Source organism: Daldinia caldariorum, assembly GCF_022478825.1.
Source record: "Daldinia caldariorum strain CBS 122874 unplaced genomic scaffold F4812scaffold_18, whole genome shotgun sequence".
Lineage (NCBI taxonomy): Eukaryota > Fungi > Ascomycota > Sordariomycetes > Xylariales > Hypoxylaceae > Daldinia > Daldinia caldariorum.
In genome coordinates, this window is record NW_025953054.1 from 522,955 (window position 1) to 549,585 (window position 26,631).

Genomic DNA, 26,631 nt, shown 5'->3' on the forward strand with positions numbered 1-26,631 from the left:
TGTCTACAACTGGGTTTTTGAATCTGCAATTCACTTTACAATCTTGGAAATAACACTCACCCAAACCAAAAAAAAAATTTTTTAATTTTTTTAATTTTTTTAATTTTCTTTTTTTTTTTTTTTTTTTTTTTTTTTTTTTTCAAATTCAAAAATATTATACATATCACATAATACATCCTGCATTCTTTCGTAACATAATCATCTCAGAGATTCATGATTATAGCATTGTCCTCGTCCCTTATCTTCATCTTCACCTTCGTTTTTATTTCCACGTGTAGATGTAGTCGTAGTAGTAGCGGTATTATGTACGTAAGAAAGAACCCGCTATAGCGCCTCTCCGACTATATTCCCGATAGCCCCGCCAATCTCGCCGAAGAGAACGCCCTGGAAGATGGACTCGCCCATTTCTTCGAACCAATGTCCCGTCTTCTTCAGGCGTTCCTTCCAGAGGTGTTGTTCTTCGGGGTTTAGGTTTTCCCACGACTTGGCGGGGCCGTGGACCTCTTCGTCGTGGATACCGACGTGCAGAGGGGGCAGCCCATGAGGGTCCGCTTCCCCGGATTCGTCGTGTCGAATCACGAGCGGCTGAGTATGATGTGCGTTAGCGTCCGATAGTAGATCCTTGATCGACTTTTCGTTGGTCGCGGCGACTTTGCGGAACGGCTGCGTCCACGACGCGGGAAGATACGGCCTGATCCCAAGGACGGGATTGCCGATATCTTTGGCCTCAAGAAAGACTTGCCCAATTAGGGCGAGGAGAAGCACTACAACTGTTAAAAGTGTGATAGGCGTGACCGAAGATTCGCCCTTAGATTTCAGCGCAACTACGTAGCGCGACGGGCTCGGAGGCCCTCCTTTTCTTTTCGCGACAGACTTATCAACATACTTCTTAAGGGGTATGCTGTGTACTACTGTCGTGAACCCGACGCCGACGCTAGCCAGCTTAACGGTAAGTTCGGTGTTGCCCTTTGACGCCGATTTTGGCGGCGAAAACGGGGAAAAGGATAGTCCAGTAATATTGGAAGGATGGACACCTTTGAGCACTTGAAATGGCGCGAGGTCTGCGAGGAGCTCTACCCTAGCTGAGGATTTATGTTCTAATGTGAAGAGCGATATCGAAGCATCGTTCCCCGCAACCGCAACTACGAATTGGGTCTCGCCTGTCTTATCCGTCGGAGACGAAGTTGGCGACAGGTTCCTCACTGCAAGACCTGTAGCCTTGGAGACGCCCTTCGGAAGTTTAGCCTTGATCGCTACCCGAGCCTTGTCTTGCTCTTTGGCGGGTAGGCGATAGCCATGCAGCGCAACTCCCTGGGAGTTAGGTTTGTTGACCACAGTGATCAAAAAGCCAGGTGTCAGGTAGCGCAGCGATTTGAAGGAATCCTTAGCTGTAGCACCTTCATCTGGGGTAATGGTATATACGCATTTTGGCTCCGATATTTCCTCCTTGGATACTTCGACGGTGAATATTTGGTGATCGTCGCAGTACGCCAATTGATATGTATCGGGCCCCGTCTGAACGACGTCTAGGTCCATAGCTTCTTTCGGGATATCCAGCCTACCCCTCGATTTCCACCTCCCGCCTCCTTCGCATGGTACATCGAAAAGCGCGATCTCAGGTTGCTTGGATAGTCCCGTAGCGGCGGCGCCTAATTGTGGGAGTTTTTCGTAGGGGTGGGACAATCGGAGGAGTCTTTGGTAGGCACTTGTATCCTTATGCACAAACAGCACATGGCGCGCGATTTCGGAAATGGAAACCCTTACACCGCTAGTCTTGGCTGATTTAGCGGGCTGGTCGATACTGAAAATACGAAAATGGTCATTCCTCCCCTTCTTTATATCTTCCGGGCTCGAATTGACACCGGCAAATACGGTCAGGGATCTATCTCTTCGAGGACCGACGGCGAGTGTTGTGACATTGTCTTCGGTTTTGCTGAGTTCGAGCTCGGTGACTTCCGACAATTCTTCCGGGTTGGATGTATCGAGAACAGTCTAATAATGTGTGTAGGTATCCCCCCTGGTTAGCTTACTGACCTGACTCGTTAAAATACGTACAAAATGTTACATTGGGTTTGGCATGGCTGGTGTGCGATTCCTTACTATTTTATTCCCCACACCATTTCGTCCAGGTCCGCCGCCTCCTGCGACGACGAGCTGGTTAGGATCTGTCGGGTCGAAATCGCATGAATAGAGAGGATAGGTGAGGGTGATCTTCGCGGTAGGGATAATGCGTTTCGCCATTGTCGTGAACGGAAATTTGATTGACTTGGTTGGTTAGAAGTGAATAGGACTTCTTGGTTATCTTGGTTAACTAGACGACATATTTTTATTTTAAGTCGACATTATGAATGAAAAGAGAGAAAAAAAAAAACAGTTTTATATTTCTATTTAGGTATATCCTTGGGTTTGTTGGGTAAGTAATGAAGGAAGGCATTTAGGTTAGGTAGTTTATTGTCGTAGGCTTTGGTGACGAAACGATGTCTGATGTACCTTAGTGGTCTTATTAGTCCAAGAAGGTCAAGGCCACAATTGCAACTTCTTGCTGGGCTGCTGGGGCGTTCGGGAAGCTACCTCTTTAGGTAAGTAGCTCTGGGTAGAGCTACCTTCTAACGGTTAACCTGCTAGCTTTCAGCTGCTATTCAACTACGGAATAATCCAACATATTCTTATAGGAGGTACCTAACCTTTATTATTATCACTTATAACAACCTAACCTAGGTAAGTAGGTAACTTCTATTAAATGCACCTTTTTCTTTTATTTCTTTTATTTGTAAGGATAAAGAGAGACTGGAAGTCAATATTTCGCATGTTTGCATTTTTTATTGCCTAGTGCTTGTTTGTCAACTCGGGCCCTCAGCTAAATGTTACCCTAAGCCGAGCGGAACCAAGAGGCCAAACTTCAGTAGACCCCTTCCGCCTGGATGCCTTCTCTTCCGCGTCCTGGGGCAATCTCTCAATATAATCACCAGCTACTGATAGCTTAAGTCTACTAGAAACTGCGCAAGAGATTGCAAAGAGGCGAGGTGATGGGTGGTCGATAATGCGAGTAATATCAGTCAAATGGAGTGTGCGGGTCACAGGCAAAGCCGGGCCAGTGAACGCAGGAGAATATGAGCAACTTCCAGGAAGACCCTCCCGCTGTTATCGCGGGCATCGTCACTATGTTTCTAGAAGCGTGTCTGGGCCTCGACCTGGTTAAATTCTTGGGACACTACGCAGTGACGACAGTCGCGGACGACACATGCTTTTCAAAGAGCCGATACCCAATCTCACGTCCTGGTGTACGTTTGTATATCCCCTTTTGCTTGTGAAATCGCAGACTGATACACAGGGGACGGCTGAGAGGTTTTCCTAGCGGATGCCTTTACTAAAAAATACTAGCAACCATAAGCACTGGCGACTACTATGAAGTTGTCTTTAGAGGGCAAAAAGAAGCTAGCAAATAATTTGCGAAGTGAAAGACTTTAGACTTTCGGCTGATGCTCCTATGGCCCACGGCGCAATAGCCCTACGTGCCTTATTCTAAGGTTTTGGTCCAAACCAAAATAATCCGATCTTCTCCAGCCCCCTTTACTACGCTACCTGATTTGTCCAAAATAATGAGAGCCTCTTAATTGAAGACATCGTCGCCAAGAAAAAGCACGCAAGTTAATGTATAGCATTTGCTCAATCTCTTCTAACAATTAGACATTCTGGTCATCTTCGTAATAAAACATATGGCCCGCAAACCCGAAATAAAAAACCCCCGATGCAGCAAGGGGCTATACAAATAGACACAAGTACGAACTAGCACACTTCTCCCCCCTTCCTCCCTTTTCTACCATCTCACGCCTCGCTCAGCGCAAAATCGTACTCCACCGTCCAGCGGGCCCTGTCGTCCCCCTCGCGCGGCTCAAACTTGACCAGCAGCTCGTCCTTGACGGCGAAGACGGTGTCGTCGCGGACGTGCTCGTCGTCGCGGTCGAACACCTGCGTGGTCAGCGCGCGGAACCCGGGCGCCGTCACCACGAAGTGCATGTGCGCGGGCCGGTACGGGTGGCGGTCCAGCAGCTCGAGCAGGCGCCCGCCCGGCCCGTCCCGCGGCACCTGGTACGCCGACGGCCGCACGCAGTACACCGCGTACCGGCCCGTCGCCTCGTCCGCCCGCACGCGCCCCCGCAGGTTCATCTCCGGCTGCCCCGCGTCCTGCTGCTCGTACAGCCCCCGCGCGTCCGCCATCCACACGTCTACCACCGCGCCCGCCGCCGGCTCCCCCGTCGACGCGCTCACCACCCGCCCCGACAGGTGCGTCAGCCACGGCGCCGCTTGCACCGACCACGGCGAGTCTGGCGCCGCGTACACGATGCTGCTGCCGCTCGGGAGGAGCGGCGCGTTGGCCCGGTAGAAGGGCCCGAGGACGGTCGACGGCGTGGCTGTCCCGGACGAGCCGCTATCGGAGAGCAGTTTGGATGAGATCTCGTCGGCGAGCGATTCGAGGCCGAGGATATCGCATAGCATGCCCGTCTCGTTGCGCTTGTCCGTAGACATGCGACCCGCCTCGTTTATCTATAGCCACGAGTCAGAGTTTTTTCTCCTTGTTCTCTTTTTCTTATTTTCTTCCCCCCCCGCCCCCCCCCCTTTTTATGATGGCTTATTCAAACACGGGAGGGGGGGCTAGCTGGCACCAGGTCGACTTACTAGTTCGATCCCTGCGAACAACTCCGCGACTGTCAGGTCTACGTCACGGGCGAAGTCGTGTAGGTGCCGCAGCAAGCTTGGCATGATCTCCTTTAGACGGGGAAGGGCCTTCGGGCCCGTGGCGGCGATGACCTTGTCCGTGAACTCCGGGTCGTATTTAGTTTTCGCGGCTCTGTCAGCTCCGCCATCTTCTTTCCCACTAAGCGCCATGTTGTAGCGATCCGGTAGCTTTATATTGGGTACTGATACAATAGCTCCCAACGTTCGTTGATTGGGGAAACTATTTTCTGGCGTGGTAAGCTCTTCAGAGAGTTACTAAATAGGTAAGTAGAGGATTACGGTATGGAGATAGAGCTGGTCTAAGAAGGGGGAAATATCCAGGGGCTGGGCAGACTTGGGGCCGTTTTAAGTATGCGTTATTCCCGTTTGTGGAAGGGGGGGTTTTCTTACGTACGAATTATATCTCCTTCTACATTCTCGGAAAAGCAGGAGCACGAAGTGCAACTATACGCGTAAGTTGAGGACATCATAGCAAAGCTACACAGGCCTGGCATAGACTCACCATCCTCAAGAGGGTGAAACCGGCGACCGGCACCTCACAGTGTAACGAAGCTGATTCTACCGACTTTCACTAGGTAATTTAGGTAGGTACCTGGTATGCCTCCTTTTTTATTTTTCTTTTCTTTTTCGGTCCACATTCGTGGAGATGAAATGGCAAGTAGCCGTCAAATTAGGGCCTCGCGGGATATGTCAGGGAATGGAATAACCGTCTCCGCGGTTGAACACATATCCATGAAAAATGGATAGACGCAGCCGGTTTGAGGCCCGAGGACCCAGCAGTCTGGATATCGGGAAGCTGGCAAATTGAACAAAAGCAACCCCCGTAAGATAACCAGGAGTCCTACACACGAAACCCACCACGGTGTGTAGCTAAGCTGGTCTTGTTCGGCGTTTCCGTCCTGCTAGACTTGCTCTGCTTACATTTGTCACCATCATCGAGACGATCGAATACCTGTTATATACTATGTATTGTGGACCGTGGCTTGCCTAGCCGGGATCGTCTTCCCGTGAATCAGGAACCACTTCTTTTGCCGTAGTGGCTTCGACTCTTTGCTTTATGCTGCTACCGTCCTGCCATCCTACGGTAGACGGCTTCAGCGGAACGGGCCGTAGTCGCGAGAAACGTACTGGTAATTTCCCAGGAGGAGCCCTCCTCGGCTTCCCGGTGCTACCGTCGGTGAGTTTTTAAGATAATTTTTTTTTTGCTTCTTATATGTGCACGATCTTCCCGTATAAGCAAACGCGTGCTAATCTCCGGACCGCATAGTCTATCTCCTTGCGATTGCTCTATTCTGAGCTGATGATGGCCTGACACAACTAATCAGTAAGGTCGTTCTAACCTTTAAGTAGAATTACCTACGACCTATTGCTAATGTTATATTCGTAGGACGTAGGTTGTCTTAAGTCATTGCTTGCGTAAACTTTCCTCCAAGATTCATTCTGTAACTAACGCCAAATCCATTGTAAATACATACGAACGAACAAAAAACTGTCGCACAACACCGAAAAGGACACATGAAGAACCTGACCCGTCTTGGGTAATTCAATTGCAAAGAATCTTTCTTATACTTCTTGATGCCTCGCGGGCCTACCTAACCTAACAGACAAAACAAACACGCCCCTCCAGCTAAACCTAACTAATGCTACCCATTTATTACTTTATACCCACACCCACACTCTCACTCTTTCTTGTTCTTCTTGTTCTCCTTTTCTACCCGTGCCCCCTGGGGAATCATCTATCAACTCCTTCCTTCCTTCCTTCTTTCCTGTCCTCCCTAGCTAATGTATACAAAATAAATAATCTGCCTGACCTAAATAGAAAACGTGACATAAACAAACACAACACACCTCACTCTTGACCGAGAGAGAGAGAGAGAGAGCAAATAAAACACCTAAAACGTAAAGATACGGTGCTTCGCCACACACCCATCTCCCTTCTTCTTCTTCTTCCCCCCATTATCTAGGGGATTCTTTTCCTTTTTATTCCGTCTTCAAATCCTTCTCTTCTCTTCTGTCTTTTTCTTCCTGCTCCTGCTCCTCCTCCTCCCCATCAACAACAGCCATCTGATCAACATCCACCGTCCCCTCCGTAGTCCCATCCTCTTCTTCATCATCCTCCTCCTCCTCATCCTCATCCGTAGTCCCACTCCCCCCCTTCAACAACCCTCTCAGATCCTCCTCGTCGATAATACTCTCGATGCTGCCCCTCCTCACGCCGCCCGCGAGCAGCGTCTCCCTACGGCCCCGCTCGATCTGCCTCTCCACCTTCAGCCTGTTGGCGATGAACTTGAGCTTGGGGAACGCGCTCTGCTGCCCCTCGTGCAGCATGCGCGCGAGCCGGTCCGGGTCCGGGTCCGACAGGATGTTGACGAAGTCGCTCACGCTCGTGCGCGGCCACAGCGTGATGGTCCCGCTGAACTGCTGCAGCCAGACCTGCGACCAGTCCTGGCCCAGCGGCCGCGGGAGCAGCTCCAGGTGCTTGAGGACCTTGAGCCACTTGGCGAGGTCCAGCTTGACGTACTGCTCCGTGGCCGAGCCGAGGTACCCGCCGCGCCAGCCGCGGCCCTTGCGGTGGGTGACGGGGGACCCGACGGTGCCCCGGGACGAGAAGAAGAACAGCGAGATGTGCGGGTTGACCTGGCTGACGATGGTGAAGTTGACGTTGAAGTGCAGGTTGAGCGCCTTGATGGGGATATCCGTCCGCAGGCTGCCGTCCTTCCACTTGTGCCCGAAGGAGTAAGGGGACAGGGACCCGTCCGGGTTCTTGGTCATGAGGACCACGGGGTTCTGGATCCCGGGCACCGCGGCGGACGCCAGGACGGCCGACCAGATGACGCAGTCCGGCGACGTGAGGTAGTTGCATAGGATCGTGGGCGAGTGCGGGTCGGCCGGGATGCAGCTAACATTGAGGATGCGCCCCGTGCGCTGGTACGCCTCCCTGAACGTGGTCGAGCCGCGGGTCCACCAGCTCGCCTGGCGCGCCCACTCGACGGAGTCAAACCTCGCGCCCGTCTTCCACCATCGTGGGATCCAGGTGCTCATCGGCTCGGAGCAGGCTGTAATCTTATGCGCCAGCGCGGGGACTAACAGCTGTTTTAACTCGTCGTTAGTCCGCGTCGCCACGAGTGATGCCACCAATGCGCCGCCGCTAGTGCCCGTGATGACCTCCGGTAGTAGGTCTGCGTCGAGCAGCGCTTTGACAACACCGAAATGGTAATATGCGAACGACGCGCCGCCAGACAGACATAGCGCGGTGCGTCCATAGTTGGCGTGCATGCGCTTGAATATTCCTTTCTTTTCTTCAATCGATAGCTGCTTGGTCTGAACTAGGAAGCGTGTGCTTTTCTCCACTACATACCTGTCATGTTAGCTTTACTGTACCATATATATACACACCTTATATATTATGCATATACGAAGTATACGAGCTTCAAAATAAAATAAAGGTGTGACAAACCTTCGTCCACGAAATTCTGAACCAAGTTCTTAGTACCGTAATACGTCTGGCTGTAAAGTCTCGGGTTCTCGACCCCGACAAAGTTATTCTTGACGCAAGCTTCCGTCAGAGCCTTCAGCTCCTGGATGGTTTTTCGCTGTTCGGCCCTCGTTGCCGCGTCCCCCTTCTCGTAGCCGGGCGCGCGCGCGAGCTGGGCCTCCTGAGCCTCTGCGGCCTTCCTATGCTTGCGCAGCTGCTCCCAGACGCGGCGGACGGTCTTGGAATCGTAGTACGCGAACTCGTTCTCCTCCTTCCACCGCTCGTTTCCCAGGAACGCGTCCAGCTCCTTGGCCGCCTGGACCCACTCCCGGTAGCTGGCGGCCGCCCGCATGTTCCGCCGCAGCTTCTCACGGGTGCCCCGCCAGGCGACGAAGTACTCGTACACGAAGATGTAGAACCGCGTCCACAGGTACGAGGCGGCCAAGCCTACGATCCACATCCCGACGAAGAAGAGGAACGGCCACTTCAGCAGCCCGTACAGGTAGCCCTCGCGGGTCTCGTCCACCGTGCGGCGGCCCATCGTCGTCTTCTTCCTCTTCTTCTTGCCGCGGCCGTGCTTGGGCACCTTTTCGTTCACGGGTGCCCAGTCATTCTGCGCCGTGATGAACATGCCACCGCCGCCGCCGCCCTGAGAGCCATTCTGGGTGGCCGCGAAACCGTCGGAAAAGGGGATCGGGGAATCGACAGAAGCGACGGAGCCGGACCGCGTTATCTCTAGACTGTTCGTGCTTCTCGCGGCGGGGCTTCTCGGCGAGGACGCATCGTCGGTCGCGCTATTCGAGGGTTCGGGTGCGTTCAAGGCGGAAGCGAAAGCGGCGAGGTGTTCGGGGGGGAGAAACTCGCGGTCGACGTCGGGTAGTCTCGTGTGATCGAAGGCTTCGGGTGGGAAGCCATAATTATGGTTGCGCCTACCGGTAAGGAAGGTGACCTTAGGTTTTAAAGATTCAGATTTATATGCCATGCTCGCCGTTTTGACGTGCAATGCCAATGGACATGATGATGGTAGTGGTGACGACTATATTATGTATGTAGGTAGATATATGTAGGTAGGTACGTATGTAAAGGTAGGTACGTATAAATCGGCGATCCTGGTCCACTGGTGGTACTGGCAGGATTAAGGAGAAGAAAAGAAGAGTTCTACCTCGGTTTAACTAGAAAATAAACGGAAACTCTTGGTCTAGCCACCAACTTAATCTAATAGCAAATGCGAAATGTAGCGCAGGACAGAGATAGATAGCACGGTAATATCACCCCGTTACACTTGTGGCGCATCAAAAAAAGGAAGAAGACGGGAAAGAAGTCGATTTTCCTCCAGTTGCAATGTCGAGAAGTGGAATGACATGTAGTGTATAGCTTGAGCTAAAATGACGTCGAATCCCGTCCCGCGGTCGCGTTGTACCATGCATACTAACTAGTAAGGTTAGGTACCTAGTAGCGTATCATTCTATTGGTCCAAGCACTTGTTCCCTTTTTAAAGTTTCTAGGTATGCATCTGGTCTTCAAGCTGGGCATTGGGGCATGAGATGAGGTAAGCTACTATGTAGTACATGATACTTCAAAAACTTGTTGAGAGTCGGGACTTTAGAGGTCACATTCTAACCTATCATTCTAGAAGAATCCCGATGGACCGCGGTTCCTGGGCCACGCCGAGGTCCTGGGTGTGTATCCTACCTATTGTAAACTCTACATTTTGTAGATAAACAATAGCAAAGAGTTTCCGATGCTATGCATGTCGTGGAACGTCGTTTATTGGAATTGGAAATGAAAAGAATTTCTAAGAGAGCTGGTGGTAACTTGTCAGTAAGTTGGTAAGGTAGGTACCTAGCTACCTAAACCTACAATAGCCATAGTGGACTGTGGCATAGCCCATAAGGGACAGGTCCTACCAAAGCTCTAATCTAATTGGACCCTTTGGGCCCTCAAAGCACGAGCTTCGCTTACCTCCGACCAACCAAAATTGACATTGAGCCGGATTGAGTGGATATCGAATTATCTCTTCTTCTTTTTGAGGCTATTCAAAGTTCAAACCCCCTTTAACAACATCCATTCTAAATGAATGTACTTTGGTAAAACCTGGCCGATTTTCCGTGCAATGCAAACATGCCCGGTACAAGGTACCTAACGTACCTCTTAGGTAGCCAAGCATCTCAAACGACCAAACCCCTTTTTACATACCACCTCCTATTATGTACCTAGGTAGGCAATACTACCTTTAGACTTCTAACGATCCGCATAGCCGTTAGCTTAGCTGGTTAACTAATATCCCAACACCTTGGGCCCAAACCTAGGTCGGGTGTATATCAATTGAGGCTCACCGAGCCGCACATCAAATACACTCAAAACACCAGCTTCTCGGAAACTTCCATCTATTCATCCCATACCTATCTGTATCTGTTTGTCACTTTCAGACTATGTACCTGCCATTTGATCCCCCCGTAAGGAAATACTACCTAGAGCAGAGCAGACAAATCTGTTGGGAAATCTGTTGGAACCTCGGTGCTATTGAAGTCTTGAGTAACGTTGGAATGGTTACGTCCTCGGTATCTGTTAAGAACCCTAGTTGCCGAACAACTACCAATATGCTTATGATCATGTTGATTTTACCTACGTTAATATGCGACTAAGAAAACCAAAACCGAAAGAAATCGTCTAACAACAGCGTACGGATCCGTATTAATTTTGACTTCGTCTTCTAAGTACCTACCTCTAACGCTACTATAATATACAATGACAACAGCAGGCTAGGTAACACTCATCATTCATAAGTATCTAAAATAACGTACCTAGGTAGAGTACCTAGGATATGCAAAAAGACCCCAAGAAGCCAACGGCACTCGGGATGGTGAGATGAGAAGTGGTTAGTTAATGCTCAATTCATTATTGCGATTCTTGGCAAAATGCCTCTAAGCCATTGACTCCAATGAAAATATCCCGGAAAAAAACATTCGAAACTTCGCCGTATGGTTAGTTAAGTAGTTAAGAAGGTGGTATTGCTGACAGTCAAAGAACCCTTCGCTTATTTTTTTCCCCAGACGGCCAATTCGCATTCTTTGCAACTTTCGCATCGCTCGTCCTCGTCTCGTCTTGTCCCCCCAAATTCTCGTATATCATCACACGCTTCTCACGTTGCTGCTCCCGCCTGCTTCATGAATTGTCGTCTAGACGTACTGGGAAAGCCATCTTATACCCTCACCGTATCCTATTACATAAACGTTAGTTTCAAGGTCCTCCTGTGACTAGCTAGGTATTATCCAAAAAAAAATCGAGCCTCATTGCAACGAACCTTGTCTCATCACCACGGAGCACATGAAGACCTCGATGGGTCGGATACCCTCCAGCGGGACCTTGCCCTTCCCGGTCGTCTGGTACAGGCCCAATTCGTGGCGGAGCTGGTCCTCGGACACGGCGTTGGGGTGGTCGATCTTGTTCCCGAGGATGACGAACGGCACCTTGGCGAGCTCCTCCATGGACAGGAGGGCGTCGAGCTCGGCCTTGGACTCGGGCAGACGCTCGTGGTCCATGGCGTCGACTAAGAACACGATCCCGTTCACTTCCGGGAAGTAGTCCTTCCACAACCGACGGGCTAAAAAACACACGGATCGGACCTTGTTAGTCGAAAATCCTCACAACGGAACGTAACGTAACATAGCAAGCTCCTATTAAAATCATAACATAACGTACCTTGCTGGTGACCACCTAGATCGAACGTGGTGAAGCGCACGTTCCCAATGGCAAGTTCTTCGGATGCTAGGATGGTGTGTTAGCATGCTGACACGTGCGCTCGACAATTATCGTATAACCGCATGTGACATACTGGGATGTAGGGTAGGCTGTAGAATGGCAACTCGGTCATTCTATAATCCCACCGTGTTAGTATCATTTGTCTGTGACGAGAATTGCCAGCTCCTGCAAAGTCCTAAGATCGTGCAGGTACGATATAAGGACATCGACTTGGATGCGCGGGGAGGAGCGGAAAGCATGGACGAACCTTCAACATATGTAGTAGAGTTGTCTTTCCGGCATTGTCGAGGCCGAGGAACAGCAGCTTAGCATGCTTGTTCATCAAGCCGAGCGACGAGAGGACGTCGTAAACTGCGGCACAAACGAAAAGAAAAAAGCGTCAGCCGTGACCATTTCCGAAGGATCGATCCCGTGTTCGTCTTTGATAAGACTCACGGAGCTAGAGGGAGGGAAACTAACACCACTGAACAATCCACATCTTGAACGGTATTTACGCGAATTGCGAGTAGACAGAAGTATTCGGTCTTTGTAAGGCGTATGGGGGTTATACGTTTGGATCGAAAGGTTGTGCTGTCTTCGTAGGTTGTTCACGGAGATGGGGCGGACAATAAGTTGAAATGATACATGTAGGATCCGAGGCCGTCCCAAGAAATTTGAATGATGTTAAGGACAACCTGGAACTGGGAACCCAAGCCAGCCACATAAACGCTAGCCACATGTGGCTACGCTACGATAACTTCAACACGTCTGGAATGTTCATGACAGCGTGTACGTACCGACCATACAGATTTAAGGTTTACCTAAGGTAACGGTATGGAGCCACATATCAGCATTATAACAAGGCGATACGGGGAATATTTTTAACAAATACCACCTGATATCACCTATCACCCATAATCATAACGTGAGGTAAGCACAACTGCTCAGGTGCTCAAGATATGAGCATACAGTATGCAGTTACGTATAAACATAACTTAGTACATCGCCAAATCTCCAATAGCAATAACAGGTAGGTATCATGATCAATAATTTAAAAATTCACGTTTCACCCAAGCCAATGCCAATGTTTATCACGAAACACCGGTGACACCGATGGCACCGATCTTCTCCAATAGCGAAACCACATCCCGAATAAAAAAAAAACGCATGTAGGTGCAGCATGCATCTTCTAGAAACCCCATCGGATGTTGGTATGGGCATTTTAAATCTAGGTAGGTACCTAATGTACTAGATATTCCGCACGAGATCGTGTCTAAGTGCAGAACAGTATGAATTATAGCAAGTTAGACGATATCGAGTGTTGACACCTCATCATATTCTGCTTCATCTTGATCTTCATCATTATTATCATAAAGCATTTCATAAACCAAATACACCTTATAATCGAGTAGGCAATCATTCGTATCAACAAATAGGCTCAATTGCAAATTATATAACCAGATCGCCCGCCGCCTTTATGCTTGATGTGCCGTTCCCAAGTGGTATCATGAATGACCAATGCTGCCTGCCCCTATGCCGTGAAATGCGATGTATGCATTGTCCAGCGAGGATATCGCCTCGCGTAAAAGTTCATGAAGAACGAAAAAAAAAAAAAATAAAGTATATACAAAGACAGACCCTGGTAATAATGACAATACCGGATCAGTCTAGAAAAAAAAATAGATGCAACGAAGGGCAATAGCGAACAATGCAAGCCTGCACTCAATGGCCATAGAAAAGCCTCCACTAAATAGACAATACGAACTGGTCCGGACCTAGCTTTCCGGCCATAAGTAATCCGATCTCTCGCATCCTCTCGGCGCCCTGGCCAGGCTGTGGCTTCTTCTCAACAACCTGACCTTTCCGTGCCTTGTTACAATGCTTCTGGAAGTACTTCTCCTTAAATTTCTCCTTTCGGCGCTGACGCTTCGCCTCGAGACCCTTCACGATGTCGATGGCACCTCGCACGTGGCGCTCTTTTATGCTTGAGGATTTGCCTGATCGGCGATGTCCCTTCAAATGTTGAGGAAACATCGCAGGGGCGCGTGGGAGCGACTTAGTATGTGTCAAGCCAGGTCGAAATGCCAGACTCTTGAATTCATGCTTTCTAAGATTGTCATCTTGAATGAGCGATGATGGAGGGGACCGCACCATAGGACCTGGAGCTGGCGAGGCGAGCCGACGCGGTGAGCGTCCGTCGAAGAGACGCTTCGGTGATCGACCTCGAGGCTTTGGAGGAGAGTGATGGCGCTTGGGCGGTGGTGAATGATATCGTCGTGGTGACGGCTGGTCCGTTCTTCTTCTTCGTCGCTCAGCGCCATTCTCAGCGTCATGCACGTCCTCAGACAGGTGACCATCACTTCCATGAATAGATCTGCGAGGCTCAATGTCTTCATCTTCCGGCTCAGACGTGGGGAAACTGGGGTCGATATCCTGGGGAATTGGATGGAGCTTCTCTCGACGCCTCGCGGCTATACATGAGATATAGGCCTCCTCCAGCGGTCGGTCCTCATCCAACGTGCCACAAACGAAATCGGTGCTATCCGGCAATTCGGGTGTACCAGGGCGCATCTTAATCCGACGAGGTTTCTCTCGTGGTGTCCTAGTCAGATTAGGCATATCAGAAGATGATGAATCTGACCGGTTACCCGTCATGGATAATCGACGGAAGATAGGTGTGTTCCCTGAAGTTTGAGTAACTGGGCCACGATTAGGGGTCCACAGCTCCAGGTTCCCGTCATCGTTATCATCATCATCCGAATCGGCAAATCCAACTTCGTTATCGGTATTGTAGCCGTCCGAGAAATCATCATCAGACCCATAACCCGATTGATTGTCGACCTCATAACCATCATCTATCTCATCTTCCATGGTCTCATCCGGGAGATCCACTCCGTCTTCATCTTCGTCGTCTTCTTCTTCTTCTTCCTCTTCCTCCTCCTCTTCATCATTCAGCTCCTCCGCCTCTTCCTCTTCCTCCTCTTCGAGTTCTTCCTCTTCGGCTTCTTTCCCTAACCGCCGAATCTCATTTTCCTTTTGCAGTGTATCATTAATAGTTAGTCGACGACCAGGCGGGGGGAGATTTAGACGGATCCAATCTTCTTCTTGTGGTCCATCACTAGCAAACTCATGGAAACGAGAAGACTCGCTGTCCAGGTCGTTCGGGTTCACAGTCAGATATTTAGCCGATCGAGGTGGCATTGGACTTCGCGACGATGGTCGCGGAGTCAAGGACCTAAGCGATCGTCCGCGGGTAACGGAAGGCGATCGAAGCTTGCGCACAGTGGCGGGAGAATCGTTACATTCTTTCAACGATGCGATGGTCGAATTGGGGACGGGTTGCCGTACATTTCCCTTCGGTGGTGTCTGAGGATCCAATTTTGTAGGGCATGCAAATTTTATGCAAGATTTCCTCTGGGGCTTCTCGTCTACTGGTGGCTTAGGCTCAACTGACTGAAGAGATGGTGGCTTCGTAGTATCGGATTTTTGTCCACACGCGAATGAAATGCAGCGTTTTTTGGTCAAAGCTTCTACTGCAGGATCCTTTGGTAACCCATTGCTTCCCACGGGCTTACTCAAAGCGGCCACTTGCATGGGTTGTTGGGGGTCACGCTGTGGAGTAGATTTGGATTTGGCGTCGAAATAGAGGTCCATGTTCAACCGTGAAAATGATATTACAGGTGGCGGCGGACTAGGTGTGTTTGTGCGCGCGGGGCTTGTGAAGCCAGTATCGCTGGTAAGGTCGGCAGTAGATGCGAGGCTGACGCTGCTATTCATTGAACGTCTCCTCGATGAGTTGAAAATCGAATTGAAAGCATCCTCCTCTGAATGAAGGGCTTTCGTTAAGAGAGATTCGGAATTGTCCGCTGGTTTTCGTACGACATTCCGCTTAAATTGGGTCTCCGGACGTAAACGACGATTATCGGGGGGTTCGTCAACTTCAGCCGCAGCCTCATCTTCCGGTGCGTGTTGCATGCCCGCCCGTTGCGCGGCAAAAACCAGCAGATTTGCGCCGGCCGAGTCGTGAATCAAATCGTTCGCCATATCGACGGTGATAACAATTGAATTTTTGGATATACGATAGGAACATGCGCAATGCAAAACCCGTCAACTTATACCACTTATCAATTGTGCTCCGTCCAAATACGCACTTTACAGTTCCTTACTGCGTGCTATCTTGAATTTGTAAATTCTTCTTTTAAGAGGTGGAAAGGTTGCTAGTTTAGAGGAAATTGTATATGATTTTTTGTCGAATGTTTCGGAGGCTACAGAGTAGAAGCCGAGTCTCCAGCGAGAGGAGATTCGTGGTATTTGTCCCTAGGGACCGCTTCGCTATAATTGCCGGCCCATGATGTCGCAAGTTCGCGGTTGAAGGTATTGGAGAAGGTTCGAAAGGGTTGCTGCGGATTTTCTCCTTGAAAGAAGCAGTCAAGGTAAGAAGTAGTTGTAGTCGATGAGGGTAAGTCGAGGTTTTAAGTGGGTGGCAATTGTATTGAGTTAGATGTATTATGAACTCCGAGACAGAGTAAACCGATAGATGTAAGCAATAAAAATAAATAAAAAATCTACCTCCCTCGAACGGCAGATAAAATTGGTTCGGCTGAGTGTTAAGGCTTAGGGGTCTTGGAAAACTCTTGGCCTTGACTAAAATATGACGTCGAGGCGTTGCCGTCTGCCGTGAGTGTGTCCTTAGGGAGACGAAAATGGAATATTGGTATTGGGTGAATCAAGTACCAAAGTTGAATCGCAGAGGTTCCAAGAAGGCCAAGAGGCAGTGAAGTCCGAGCCCTTGAACCCAAGGACTCAAGGACGAGAACTACTGGAAATAAGAAGTCTCAGTAAGAAGTGGGAGAAGGAGGCGATAAAATGGGAAAATGAGAATTCAGGATTTAGGAATCTAAAAAACGGGGAAGGGAAGACCCTATGAGGATGAACTAAAGGTTACGGGATCTGGTCCTGCGTTTTTGGTGGTGGTTTTGTTTGCGTGTGTGGGTACTTCTAGGATAGTGCTAGAATGACTAAAGAAACTACTAGGCTACAAGCCAGGAAGTAAAGAAGAAAAAAAAAGATTTGATCACCACCGTACGAAGTAGGTAATACAAAAGCAACGCTGCAGCTGAAGCACTGGAGCGGTGGGAATGGGAAATGGAAAACGACTGGGAATCCAAATCTTAGAAACAGGCGGTAGGTCCTGCACAACTTAACTGGTCCTTACCTAGGTACCATACATATTATTCTATACAAATTACAATGTATAGTACATTATGAAAAGTTACATAGTAGAGAGAAAAAAAGGCAAATGGCAACTTCTCATGTGGCATCAGACGCTAAGGTCACTGTTGTACTCTGGTTGCACAGTGCCTGTCATTTGAGTTTAGTTAGAGCTAATGAACAAGTGAATATTGTATCAAACCTAGCAAAAAAAGAAAAGAAAAGAAAGAAAAAAACCTGCCTTGAAGTACATAGTGAAAGTACCTAGCATAGTGGGGACTCCCCCGAGGCACCTACCCTCATGTAAGTATCTGAGGTACTGAAGGTACGTATTACATAGGTAGTGGATCTACAGTGGAACGTACCGAGGGTTCGTACACCGTGCGCGATCAGACTGTGATGATGATGTGGGAATGATTGCTGCTAGTGGCGGATAATGAAGGCTTGGAATCTTGGCTTTGAACGTGGATTACGGGCGGGGATCTACGAGGACGAGGTACCCTGGTTTCTTTCGCCTTTGATTCAGTCTTTTTTTATCCGTGCAGCATCAGCGCCAGCCCGGCAGCCATTCATCACCGAGAAACCCCCGGTTAGGACTTCAAGAACGAGGCGGTCGTAGGTGGTAAAGTAACGTGTGTTGATGGTAGGTACTTGCTTACTTACATAGCCTGGGTTCTGGATAACTACCTAGCGGATTATTATAAGACAGTCACAGATTCCTTATTTTACACGCCTCTTGTAGGTAGACCTTACCTACCCAAGTAAGACATGTGCTTACCTAGGCTGCCAGGGTACTTATACGCTGTCTCAGCATTGAATTGAATCACGTATATAATATGCTGAATTCTGGTATGTTAAGTACCTATATTTCAATTTGATTAATGATTCGATTTATTACGAATAGATGAATTGACGACACCTGAATTTACGCCGGATCGGTAGGCTCTTCGATCCTGATTTCCCTAGTGTAGTATTCCCTTTCCCAGCACAATGGGAATACCTACCGAATGTATAATGCCGATTTCGCTTTTCCGCATCCAAGTGTCTATCTGAATGTATGTACATATGCATTACGACTTGGGCTATTGCTGGAAAATTGCAGTACATCAAATAGGTAATACATGGCATAACATAGCATAGCACAGCAGGCACGAACCAGCGTGGGTGGTCGTACAGGGGAGGCCGAGGCCGCTCTTGGAAAAAGTAAAATAAAGTAAAAATGCCCGGGCGCATCTAGACCTGCAAGTAATATCTCCTTATTTTTGTTAAAGCTGTACGAAGTACGCCGTACATGAACTCCCCGGGCTGAAATTACCTACCTTCTATAGATCCGTATGTAGTAATCCCGTATGTTTTACTCGATCGCCGCCGGTGAGCCACTTTTGGAACTAGCAATTTTTTTTCTCCTTCGATTTAATTTCGCGCACTACGTCGCTCCGATAGATAGTGAAACTGGACTCGTCGGCTATCTAGTGTACATTACAAGTCTAGTTGATCTACTATGTAAAGACTAAATCATGCAAATTTCTTACATAGTACTTGCAGGCTAGAAAAACTTTTTCATTGTTGGTCCGTTGGGGAGAATAATACCTACCAAGAGTATCATCCCCTTTTTGAAAAAAACCTCTCATACTTTTTTTAAGTTCACAGTGTCCGTAATGAAACCCCTATTGACGACTACATTAACGAACTATAGTACATTAGGAGGTGAGTACCTAAGGTATTCATCACAATGAGTTAATATGAATAATACCTTGTTTTTCGCTTAATTTCTTACTTTTTATTATTTCTCTCCTTTGTGGTTGTAAGCATTTCCTTTGAAATGAATGGATGGATTGCCGGATTCTTACGACATTCTGCTTTTCCCCCAATCGTTTCTTACTATAGAATAGGTATCTAGAAGACTCTTTAATCAAGATCCAATGTAGATAAAGAATCCGGATGCAACCGTATAATGAGCTTGTCGTCTAACCCACCCTCCTTTCGCCTATGCCGAAAGTTGTGCAATGATACTCCGTACTTTCAGCAATTTTTTTTTCTCTATACATAGTACTATGTAGTGTAGCTATACTAACTACCTACCTAACCATAATTATGCTAGGCAATGTAGGTAGAATGTAGGTACGCCAAACTTGGACGCTTATGTGTATCGTATCATTGCATAATCTCCTATGTAGCGAAATGCAAACATAAAGGTTGGTTCGCCCGGACAGGCGGTGAACTCTCGTAGATTTTACGAAATCTTAAGGTTCTCTCTACTAAGTCTCGTCCCGGCTCTTCCCAAACCAAAGTAAACAAATCCTAGGAAACGTAAGACGTAAGATAATGAGCCCTACGGTGACGAACTCGTTTGTCAGAGCTGTGACAACTGTCCAGCGGGGGAAGAGACTTTCAGGGAGGGAGACCTCTAGTGTACTAGGTAGGTAGGTAGGTATGTAAGAGGTAGAGGTATGTTGTACAGTGCAGGACAGTAGGGGATACATTTCAGATCCGTTGCCCCGGCTCGAAGCAAATTTATGATTCGTCGAGTATCGATTCGACATTGCCCTCCTGCGTTCAGCATGACATTTGGTACCGTTACGCAGCACGCTCGCAAGCTGCAGCACGCAACCTAATTCGGGCCACACTCGCGGGTGCTCGGAACAATAGAAGTAAATCGTCAATGACATGTGGATTTCTTCGCTTCTTCGCTTGCCTCATATGTAACTCTATCACTTACACCATCATGCTCTCTGACATCAGAAAGAGAAGTTTGGACACCCACTACGGGTTCACCTTATTATACTCGTCGTTGATCTCTGAGAGAAATTGGAGTGCAGCTATCGTGGAACACGTGTTGGTTCTACGCTGCTGGGACATGTGAATCTTTCGGGCACCTTAGCAGCTTACCTAGTTGACGTGATGGGGAGTTGACAAAACCTTGCGCGCTTCTCCAAATCCCATTGTTGTTTCCCGCCAATCGAAAAGCTTGTCGCTAGTGCTATTGTACGGCGTATAAGGCGGATATAGACCCCCAATCCCCCTTCAGGATGAAAGAGGGTTGATCTTCTTTAGACGGGCTGACGGGTGGCCTGACAGTTAGTTACCTTGCGAAACTCTATTCGTTGCTTTGTTGTTTTCCATATTTTAGCTGACGGGTTGAACACTGCCTAAGCAGCACCATTCTGTCCATCGTTGCTTTTCTTGCTCTGTCTAGTTGGTGACCAGACTAGTAGCGGCGCGCGATGCAAGGCCAACCCTTCGTACTTGTGATCTTGCCCCTTCGGCTACATGGTATGGCCAGCATGGATGTATGGCTAAGGAGGATCAAATCCCCCATCTAGCCTAGCCCATGAGATCCCCATAGTAGTAGTAGTAGTATACTATATATGCAGATGCTAGTTTCGAGGACCCCGCATTCCAAACTGCCCATCGAGCTTATTGCTACTAAAAGGGCGGTATCAGCGCGTGGTTGAAAATACTAAACCTAGCTTGGCCAATTCTCCGTTGACGGTTCGCGTGTTCATTCATGCGGTACTATAGAGTATATCCCCTCACTCGTGATGTTTGATAAATGTGTAACATCCGCTTGCATGTAAGAGGGCTCGATCCTCCAGGGTCTAACGACGATTTGGGGGTCTCGGGGCCCTGGGGCCCTAGTTGAGTAACACTAAATACCTCGTGCTAGAAGTAGATTCGGAAGTGGTTCGTGAACCACACACACATCGAGCAATGATGCAATAATGCAATGCTGCAATACCGCCGAGTTTGAATCAACACCACCCTTCAGCAGATTAGCGCACAAGTTAGAGATCACCTGCACAATTTCTCTTGGTCTAACTTTGGGTACAGCTACGTATTCAGGCATACTGAATGCTTATGTCGTCGTACAATTTGTGTACACCCAAGATTCCATCATCAACGCTGGCACGCGATTCAGTCTCACTTGGCTTGGCAGGGCAAAGTTCACTCCGACAAAGAATTACTTCTCTTTAGATCCAAATCGCCACGTTTTGACAGCGACGCCGCTAGTATGGTATAAAGGGAGACAATTTGATTGACTTATACATTTTTTAGACTGTTCTTTTTTTTTCTCCTTCGGAACATCTTATTAAGACAAGACAAGGTCTTAGTCGTTGAATAATATTAAGTATATTGACGTAGACATTAGATCTGTCTAGACTGTCTAATGTCGCACATTACGACATAAAAAAGAAAAGAGAAGCAAAAGGGAGTCGGAGATTTAGGAAAATCATATCATGAGTTTCGAGTGAGGTGTGGCTGTCGGGGGCTGTCTTTTTGGGTGTGTGTGGCACTCCCTGTGCGAAAGGCTGGGAGGGCAGCCCGATGACTAATAAGGTGGGGGTTTTGCCCGAATTACAGTGGGCCATATGCCCAAAACCGCCAACTCGCTAAAAAGTATATAACATAATCTAAAATTGAATAATATAATTATAAAATAGGTAAATTTTTATGAAACTTTTGTTAGAGATTTCCATGAGATTCCGTGTGGTCTCCAGCTTCATTATCTGACTCGTCGTTATGCTCCCCAATTTCGCCGGTGGACTGGAAGGAGGAATATTTGAAATGTGATCCTAATATGTCTTCGGATCCGTCTTACGTATTTAGACATAACTCGGAGCAACAATGATAGAGCTTCTCGACCACACTCCATAGTTGCTTGCGGACAGGAAGGGGACGTGAGATCAAGAAGGCTTTCGCTATCTCGGAGCTCACGAGTACGCTTAAAGCATCCGCAAGCTTATCAAAGAGCAACTGGAGATGTGCATAAGACGCTACTGATTCGACAAATTCATATTATGTCCTGGCAGGCGTCAGAGGTTCGATAAAGGGTGGCTCCGGTATCCCCGAGGAGACGTGTTTGCTAGTAAGAGGCAGATTCGTACATGTCTCAGGGGTAGCGATACCAACGACTGGAGATCCAGGAGGAGGTGTCTCTGGAGATCTTAAGATGGTTGTTCCTGCCATGTTACCCCCTGGCCGTTGCTGTTCCAAACAAGGACGAGATGAATGCTCTTTAGGAGAAACTATCATTTTGAATAGAAGGTTGGCCAAAAGCTGGGTTTAGTATTTTGAGATAGGGGTACGATGCTCGCCGTTTGCGAGGGGGGAAAGAAGCATTTTTATAAACCCTCACATCTGAAAAGCCTTCGGCCCGAGACGTGCGAGTATTGTATATAGCATTCCTGTCAGTAGTTCACGTCAAACAACTTCCTAGGAAGTCGTTCTTTTAGCTCTTCACTTTTATTTACACTCTATGGACTATCATGCATTTATCCCTGAATTAAAGGGGCACCGCCTCGCGTTATTGCAAAAGGTGACTTCCTAGGAAGTCTACCCTATCCCAAACAGCTCCCCCATGCTTCGTTCTAGATGATCCCTCGACATACTGGCGGGATTCTATCCTCTGGGGGCGCAGGCCCATAAAACGACGTATGACTGCGCTTGCAAGAGCGCAATATTATGTGGTATGTGGGTTGCACTCGGAGATCTACCCTTTTATTAACCATCACAAGCAGAGCAATAAACAGGGGCTGGTATGAGACGACCTTGTTGAAGGAAATTTAATACTAGTGAGGCCATTCCCGATCCTGACCCTTGACGAGCAGGCGGAAAGGCGCTCAAGTTTTCTATGACCTTCTATGTCTGAATAAGCGTAAGGTCCTTATGGGCTAGTTACCTTCCAAAGGGCGTAGTAGTTCTCGTGACACTTTGGTAGGATACGAGAAGACTCAAAGGAGCAACTAATCCTTCTTGATCGACAGTGTTGCCGCTATTAATGGAGTCATCTCCGTAAACCACTAGAAGTAGGACATTTATTTACACCAGAAGGAGGGTGTGATAAGCAAGTTTGTCTGTGTCATACAGATCAGACGCACTTACTATCACAATGATCTCGTCAGGAGTCGTATTGTGTATATAACTCAAGCCACGCGACGAACGAAGGACGATGATACATATTACATAGGAAACACAAAGGCTAGATGCGTGAATATATGCCTTTAGACCAAGTAGCTACAACTTAGGTCCCTCATGAAACAACCCCTTTACTCCCTCCTATCCTATAGGATGCCTCGTGATAGATATCCACTCTGGAATCAAGTTCGATGTCAAAGATTTGAATAAGGTTTATCAGTAAGTATAGGTAATATACATGTTCATATGTAGTAACAAAGGAATTGTGATAAGTATATGTAACGATAAGTATCTCTCCTTGGCCCCTTCAGAACGATTTTATATACCCCCCAACGAGGTCATGACACCTATAAATGCGACACCTTATACATGATAGTTGCCAAAGTGATTATTTTGTTAAGAGATGTAGCTCTTCGTTGCACGATGTACAACAACCATCAGATGTAGTAATGCCAATCATAGGTACAGTTTCTTCAGGTCGGTGGTTAACGGACTCATATTTATCGAGAGAGGAATTTGTCGTATTAATGAGTTGCACGCATTCCGAGTTGGGTATAGAGGTGGCCGAAGTGTTGCTTGACATTTTGATGCTAGGTATGTAAGGTGATAGGTTGAAAGTTGATTCTAGGTCGAAGTTCAAGAAGGGTTGATCATACTGGAAAAGATAAAAAGAGAGAAGAGAGTCCCAAGTCTGATCGTGGGGGGAGCAGCTGTTTATTTATAGAGAGAACAGGACCTCTGCGCAATATCGTATAGTATTATGTTAGCAGAGCCACTCCCACTGTAGATTGGTCATTGACTACCTGGGTAGATAGCTTTCTCCCACAGCCACCTAAGATACCTACTTAGGTACCTATATGATAGATCTACATTGAATGTATAACACACTATTGAGTTGGTCACCGACATACATTGTTTGATAGACTCGTATTCATTCTATTTTCGTTCCTAGAGCCCCATGTGTTAGCCTGTCACCCATCTGTCATATATTGAATTTTCAGAAGACCTGCCCATTCCGAAGCAAGTAGAGCAGCTTGACGTAGCAATATAGCTGAACACGGTATATTCAAAAGAACTCGTACAGAAATATTGACTCCGTGTCTTTGGGTATGGTGACTGAGCTAAACAATATCTTCACGGTTTGCCCAAACAATCTTTCGATTGCTCCAATAGAAAAAGCACCCAATCTGTCCCAGAAGCTAAATAGAACAATAGAAGTAACGAATCCCTAAAAGCCGCATATGAAATAGTATTATTAGAACGGATAATTACAAATCCAGGAGGCCGCCATGGAATGGTTCGGTAAGACTTCTGAGTTGATACTAACAAGACTGATAGACCTTCCTATTAGAAAATAGGCGTTTGGTCCCATAACATGACCCCCAGTGTTGAGGTGAGACAAATGTGAGGGAATAGGATAAGGTGTATTAGTCCAGGAGAAAGTCTAGTAGGCGGGCGGAAGACCAGATATATATGTACATGGTAAGTAGGTAGGTACCTAAGATAGTATAGGACCGCATAGTGTGGTAGTCACCTCATATTCCAACATCCAGGCCTCTCCTGTATAAATTGGCTCTCGCCCGCACGTTCCTTTCTGTCCCGGGCAAATATATTGTAGCATATCCTCGTCTCTCAACACTCATACATCTTAGAGCGACCAGCAATTATGAAACTTCTGTTTTTAACCACGGCCATCCTACTGGCTCAAACAGCCATTCGTGCGTTGTGGTTTTCAGTCTGTTTTCATGGACATAGGCTCTCATGGTGTTACTCAGCTCATTTTCTAGTTACCTGCGCTTCTGGCTTCACACTTGGTCAAACCGCTTTGCAATCTGTAGCCTTTTCTGCATCTTTTCTCTCGAGGTCAGTCTCTTTATATGGAGTATTTACAAATAACACTGATATAAACGAAGCACAGTCACTGCATGTTGCCGTGGCTACAGTAAAGAACCTGATTCCAAGCTTGCTGCTTTTAACCATAGAAGTGGTGGCGTTTGTTACCGTCCTATCCATCCTACCCGAAAACAAGATAGCAACTCTCAGCCTAGGAATTTATCATGCCATATGGATTCACGCATCATACAAAATATGGTACCGGCAAGACAAGATTGGATAGAATTCAGATAGGTCGAATATTCGCACACCAACATATAGACTTAAGGCGTTCTAGAAGACGAAATATCTTTTAGACTCCTAGCAATGTATAAATTGACAGATTATCCATTTAGGGGTATATTGGAAAAGCGATACTGCTTATGCTTGCTTGACACTCCGCGACAGGGTATTACTAGGGAAATCGGCATGGCATTTCAGCAACGGCTACCTTATCGCGGATGAGGGCATTCCCATGGAGCATCTACAAGTAGGTGAAAGGAATGAAAAATGGATGTATCAGAACCTCCAAGCCTCGTATTCCCGGGGGGACTATCCAGTCATTCCTTCGTCGGCGGACTCTCCAGGTACGTCGTCGTCGAACCCTTCAAGATTGTCTTCCGTTGCTGCCTCAGAGAGGGCATCCGTGATTATTGTGAACTCATCCATTTGTGGCTTACTGTGTGCCATGTGGGGACCAAAGTTTGTGATTTTGGCCAACCCTGAGAAAGCTGCTTGTTTGCCACGGATGTAGTCGGCCCAGGCTGCGGAGTACTCCAATATGACAAACCAGTATTCGTTCCTGTTGATCCCAACCGTAACATGCCTACAAAGATTCGGTAATGTTAGCCACGGAAACTTTGGGTTTAGGCAAAGGGGGGTTCTCATACCTTCCTAGCCGGCTACTCTTTCGTAGCTTTTCAATTTTCTCCTCTGGCAAGTTGCAAACCGCTGCGGCCATCTGGCACGCTTCTTGCGCTTGCAAAGCTGCTGCGTAATCTGGACTAGAGTAACGATTCCCCTTTTTCATCTCCATAGTTAAACTAAGGAACTCAACTCCAGAAACTTCCACTATCCCGTCTACTACGGCAGTGAATAACTTCTCGCCATTCTTGTTTTTGGCTGTAAATGACCTTTGAGTGGGTTTCCATGCTACGGAATTGGCATCTTCAGAATGGCTCCTCGTGAGTCGTCCAGATAAAATGCCATTGACGACCACCTCTTGTTCACTCGGCATTGTGCCCTCTTGACCTGTCGATTCGGGTGATGGTTGCTCGACCGAGGAAGTGGACGAAGTAGCCTGCATCCCTTCAGATTCATCGTCTACATCCATCTTATCAGAGTTTTGTGCTCGAGGCGGACGGGACGGTGTTTGCGGGGTCTGTGCGGGTTGCAAGATCGTCAACCTTAGGCAGCATTCCATTGACCGACAGATCTCCCCTGTACCTACGTCTATATTATATACCTGGGTAGGTAGCTATCTCCCTCCTACAACTTTCCTTCCAACTCATTCGCATCTTCTCCCTTGCACATCAACCCCTCTTACAAGTCTATTGCACGGCCTACAAACCCATCTTCCACAATGTCGTAACCAACTCAGAAGGAGGACCCGGACGCGCAATCTGTCCAGACCATCACCAGGAAAATTTGGAGACGTTTCCGACGCAACGAGCTCAATC

General features: G+C 47.9%; 6 protein-coding genes across 6 annotated transcripts; 1 reads left to right on the forward strand and 5 right to left on the reverse strand.

Moving 5' to 3' along the window:
- Window positions 1–117: 117 nt before the first annotated feature.
- Window positions 118–2,528, reverse strand: F4812DRAFT_441995 (uncharacterized protein). Its single transcript, XM_047935279.1, has 2 exons — window positions 2,101–2,528; window positions 118–1,992 (listed from the first exon to the last, which is right to left on the reverse strand). The coding sequence occupies exons 1-2, from the start codon at window positions 2,239–2,241 to the stop codon at window positions 325–327; spliced, it is 1,809 nt and encodes a 602-aa protein (XP_047787087.1). The 5' UTR covers window positions 2,242–2,528; the 3' UTR covers window positions 118–324.
- A 582-nt stretch (window positions 2,529–3,110) lies between these two features.
- On the forward strand, window positions 3,111–3,390 carry F4812DRAFT_462482 (uncharacterized protein; the record flags this gene model as incomplete). The annotated part of the gene is made up of 2 exons (XM_047938054.1): window positions 3,111–3,281; window positions 3,382–3,390. The coding sequence occupies 2 exons, from the start codon at window positions 3,111–3,113 to the stop codon at window positions 3,388–3,390; spliced, it is 180 nt and encodes a 59-aa protein (XP_047787088.1).
- A 200-nt stretch (window positions 3,391–3,590) lies between these two features.
- Window positions 3,591–5,305, reverse strand: F4812DRAFT_467012 (aromatic compound dioxygenase). The gene is made up of 2 exons (XM_047938596.1): window positions 4,678–5,305; window positions 3,591–4,545 (listed from the first exon to the last, which is right to left on the reverse strand). Exons 1-2 carry the CDS (start codon window positions 4,885–4,887, stop codon window positions 3,826–3,828), a joined length of 930 nt encoding a protein of 309 aa, XP_047787089.1. The 5' UTR covers window positions 4,888–5,305; the 3' UTR covers window positions 3,591–3,825.
- Window positions 5,306–6,717: 1,412 nt separating this feature from the next.
- Window positions 6,718–9,194, reverse strand: F4812DRAFT_462484 (patatin-like phospholipase domain-containing protein; the record flags this gene model as incomplete). Its single annotated transcript, XM_047938055.1, has 2 exons — window positions 6,718–8,087; window positions 8,195–9,194. The coding sequence occupies 2 exons, from the start codon at window positions 9,192–9,194 to the stop codon at window positions 6,718–6,720; spliced, it is 2,370 nt and encodes a 789-aa protein (XP_047787090.1).
- Window positions 9,195–10,779: 1,585 nt separating this feature from the next.
- Window positions 10,780–15,997, reverse strand: F4812DRAFT_467016 (uncharacterized protein; the record flags this gene model as incomplete). The annotated part of the gene is made up of 6 exons (XM_047938597.1): window positions 10,780–11,432; window positions 11,517–11,816; window positions 11,915–11,980; window positions 12,048–12,087; window positions 12,222–12,325; window positions 13,729–15,997. The coding sequence occupies 6 exons, from the start codon at window positions 15,995–15,997 to the stop codon at window positions 11,392–11,394; spliced, it is 2,820 nt and encodes a 939-aa protein (XP_047787091.1). The 3' UTR covers window positions 10,780–11,391.
- A 9,507-nt stretch (window positions 15,998–25,504) lies between these two features.
- Window positions 25,505–26,285, reverse strand: F4812DRAFT_462486 (uncharacterized protein; the record flags this gene model as incomplete). The annotated part of the gene is made up of 2 exons (XM_047938056.1): window positions 25,505–25,778; window positions 25,843–26,285. The coding sequence occupies 2 exons, from the start codon at window positions 26,283–26,285 to the stop codon at window positions 25,505–25,507; spliced, it is 717 nt and encodes a 238-aa protein (XP_047787092.1).
- Window positions 26,286–26,631: the final 346 nt, after the last annotated feature.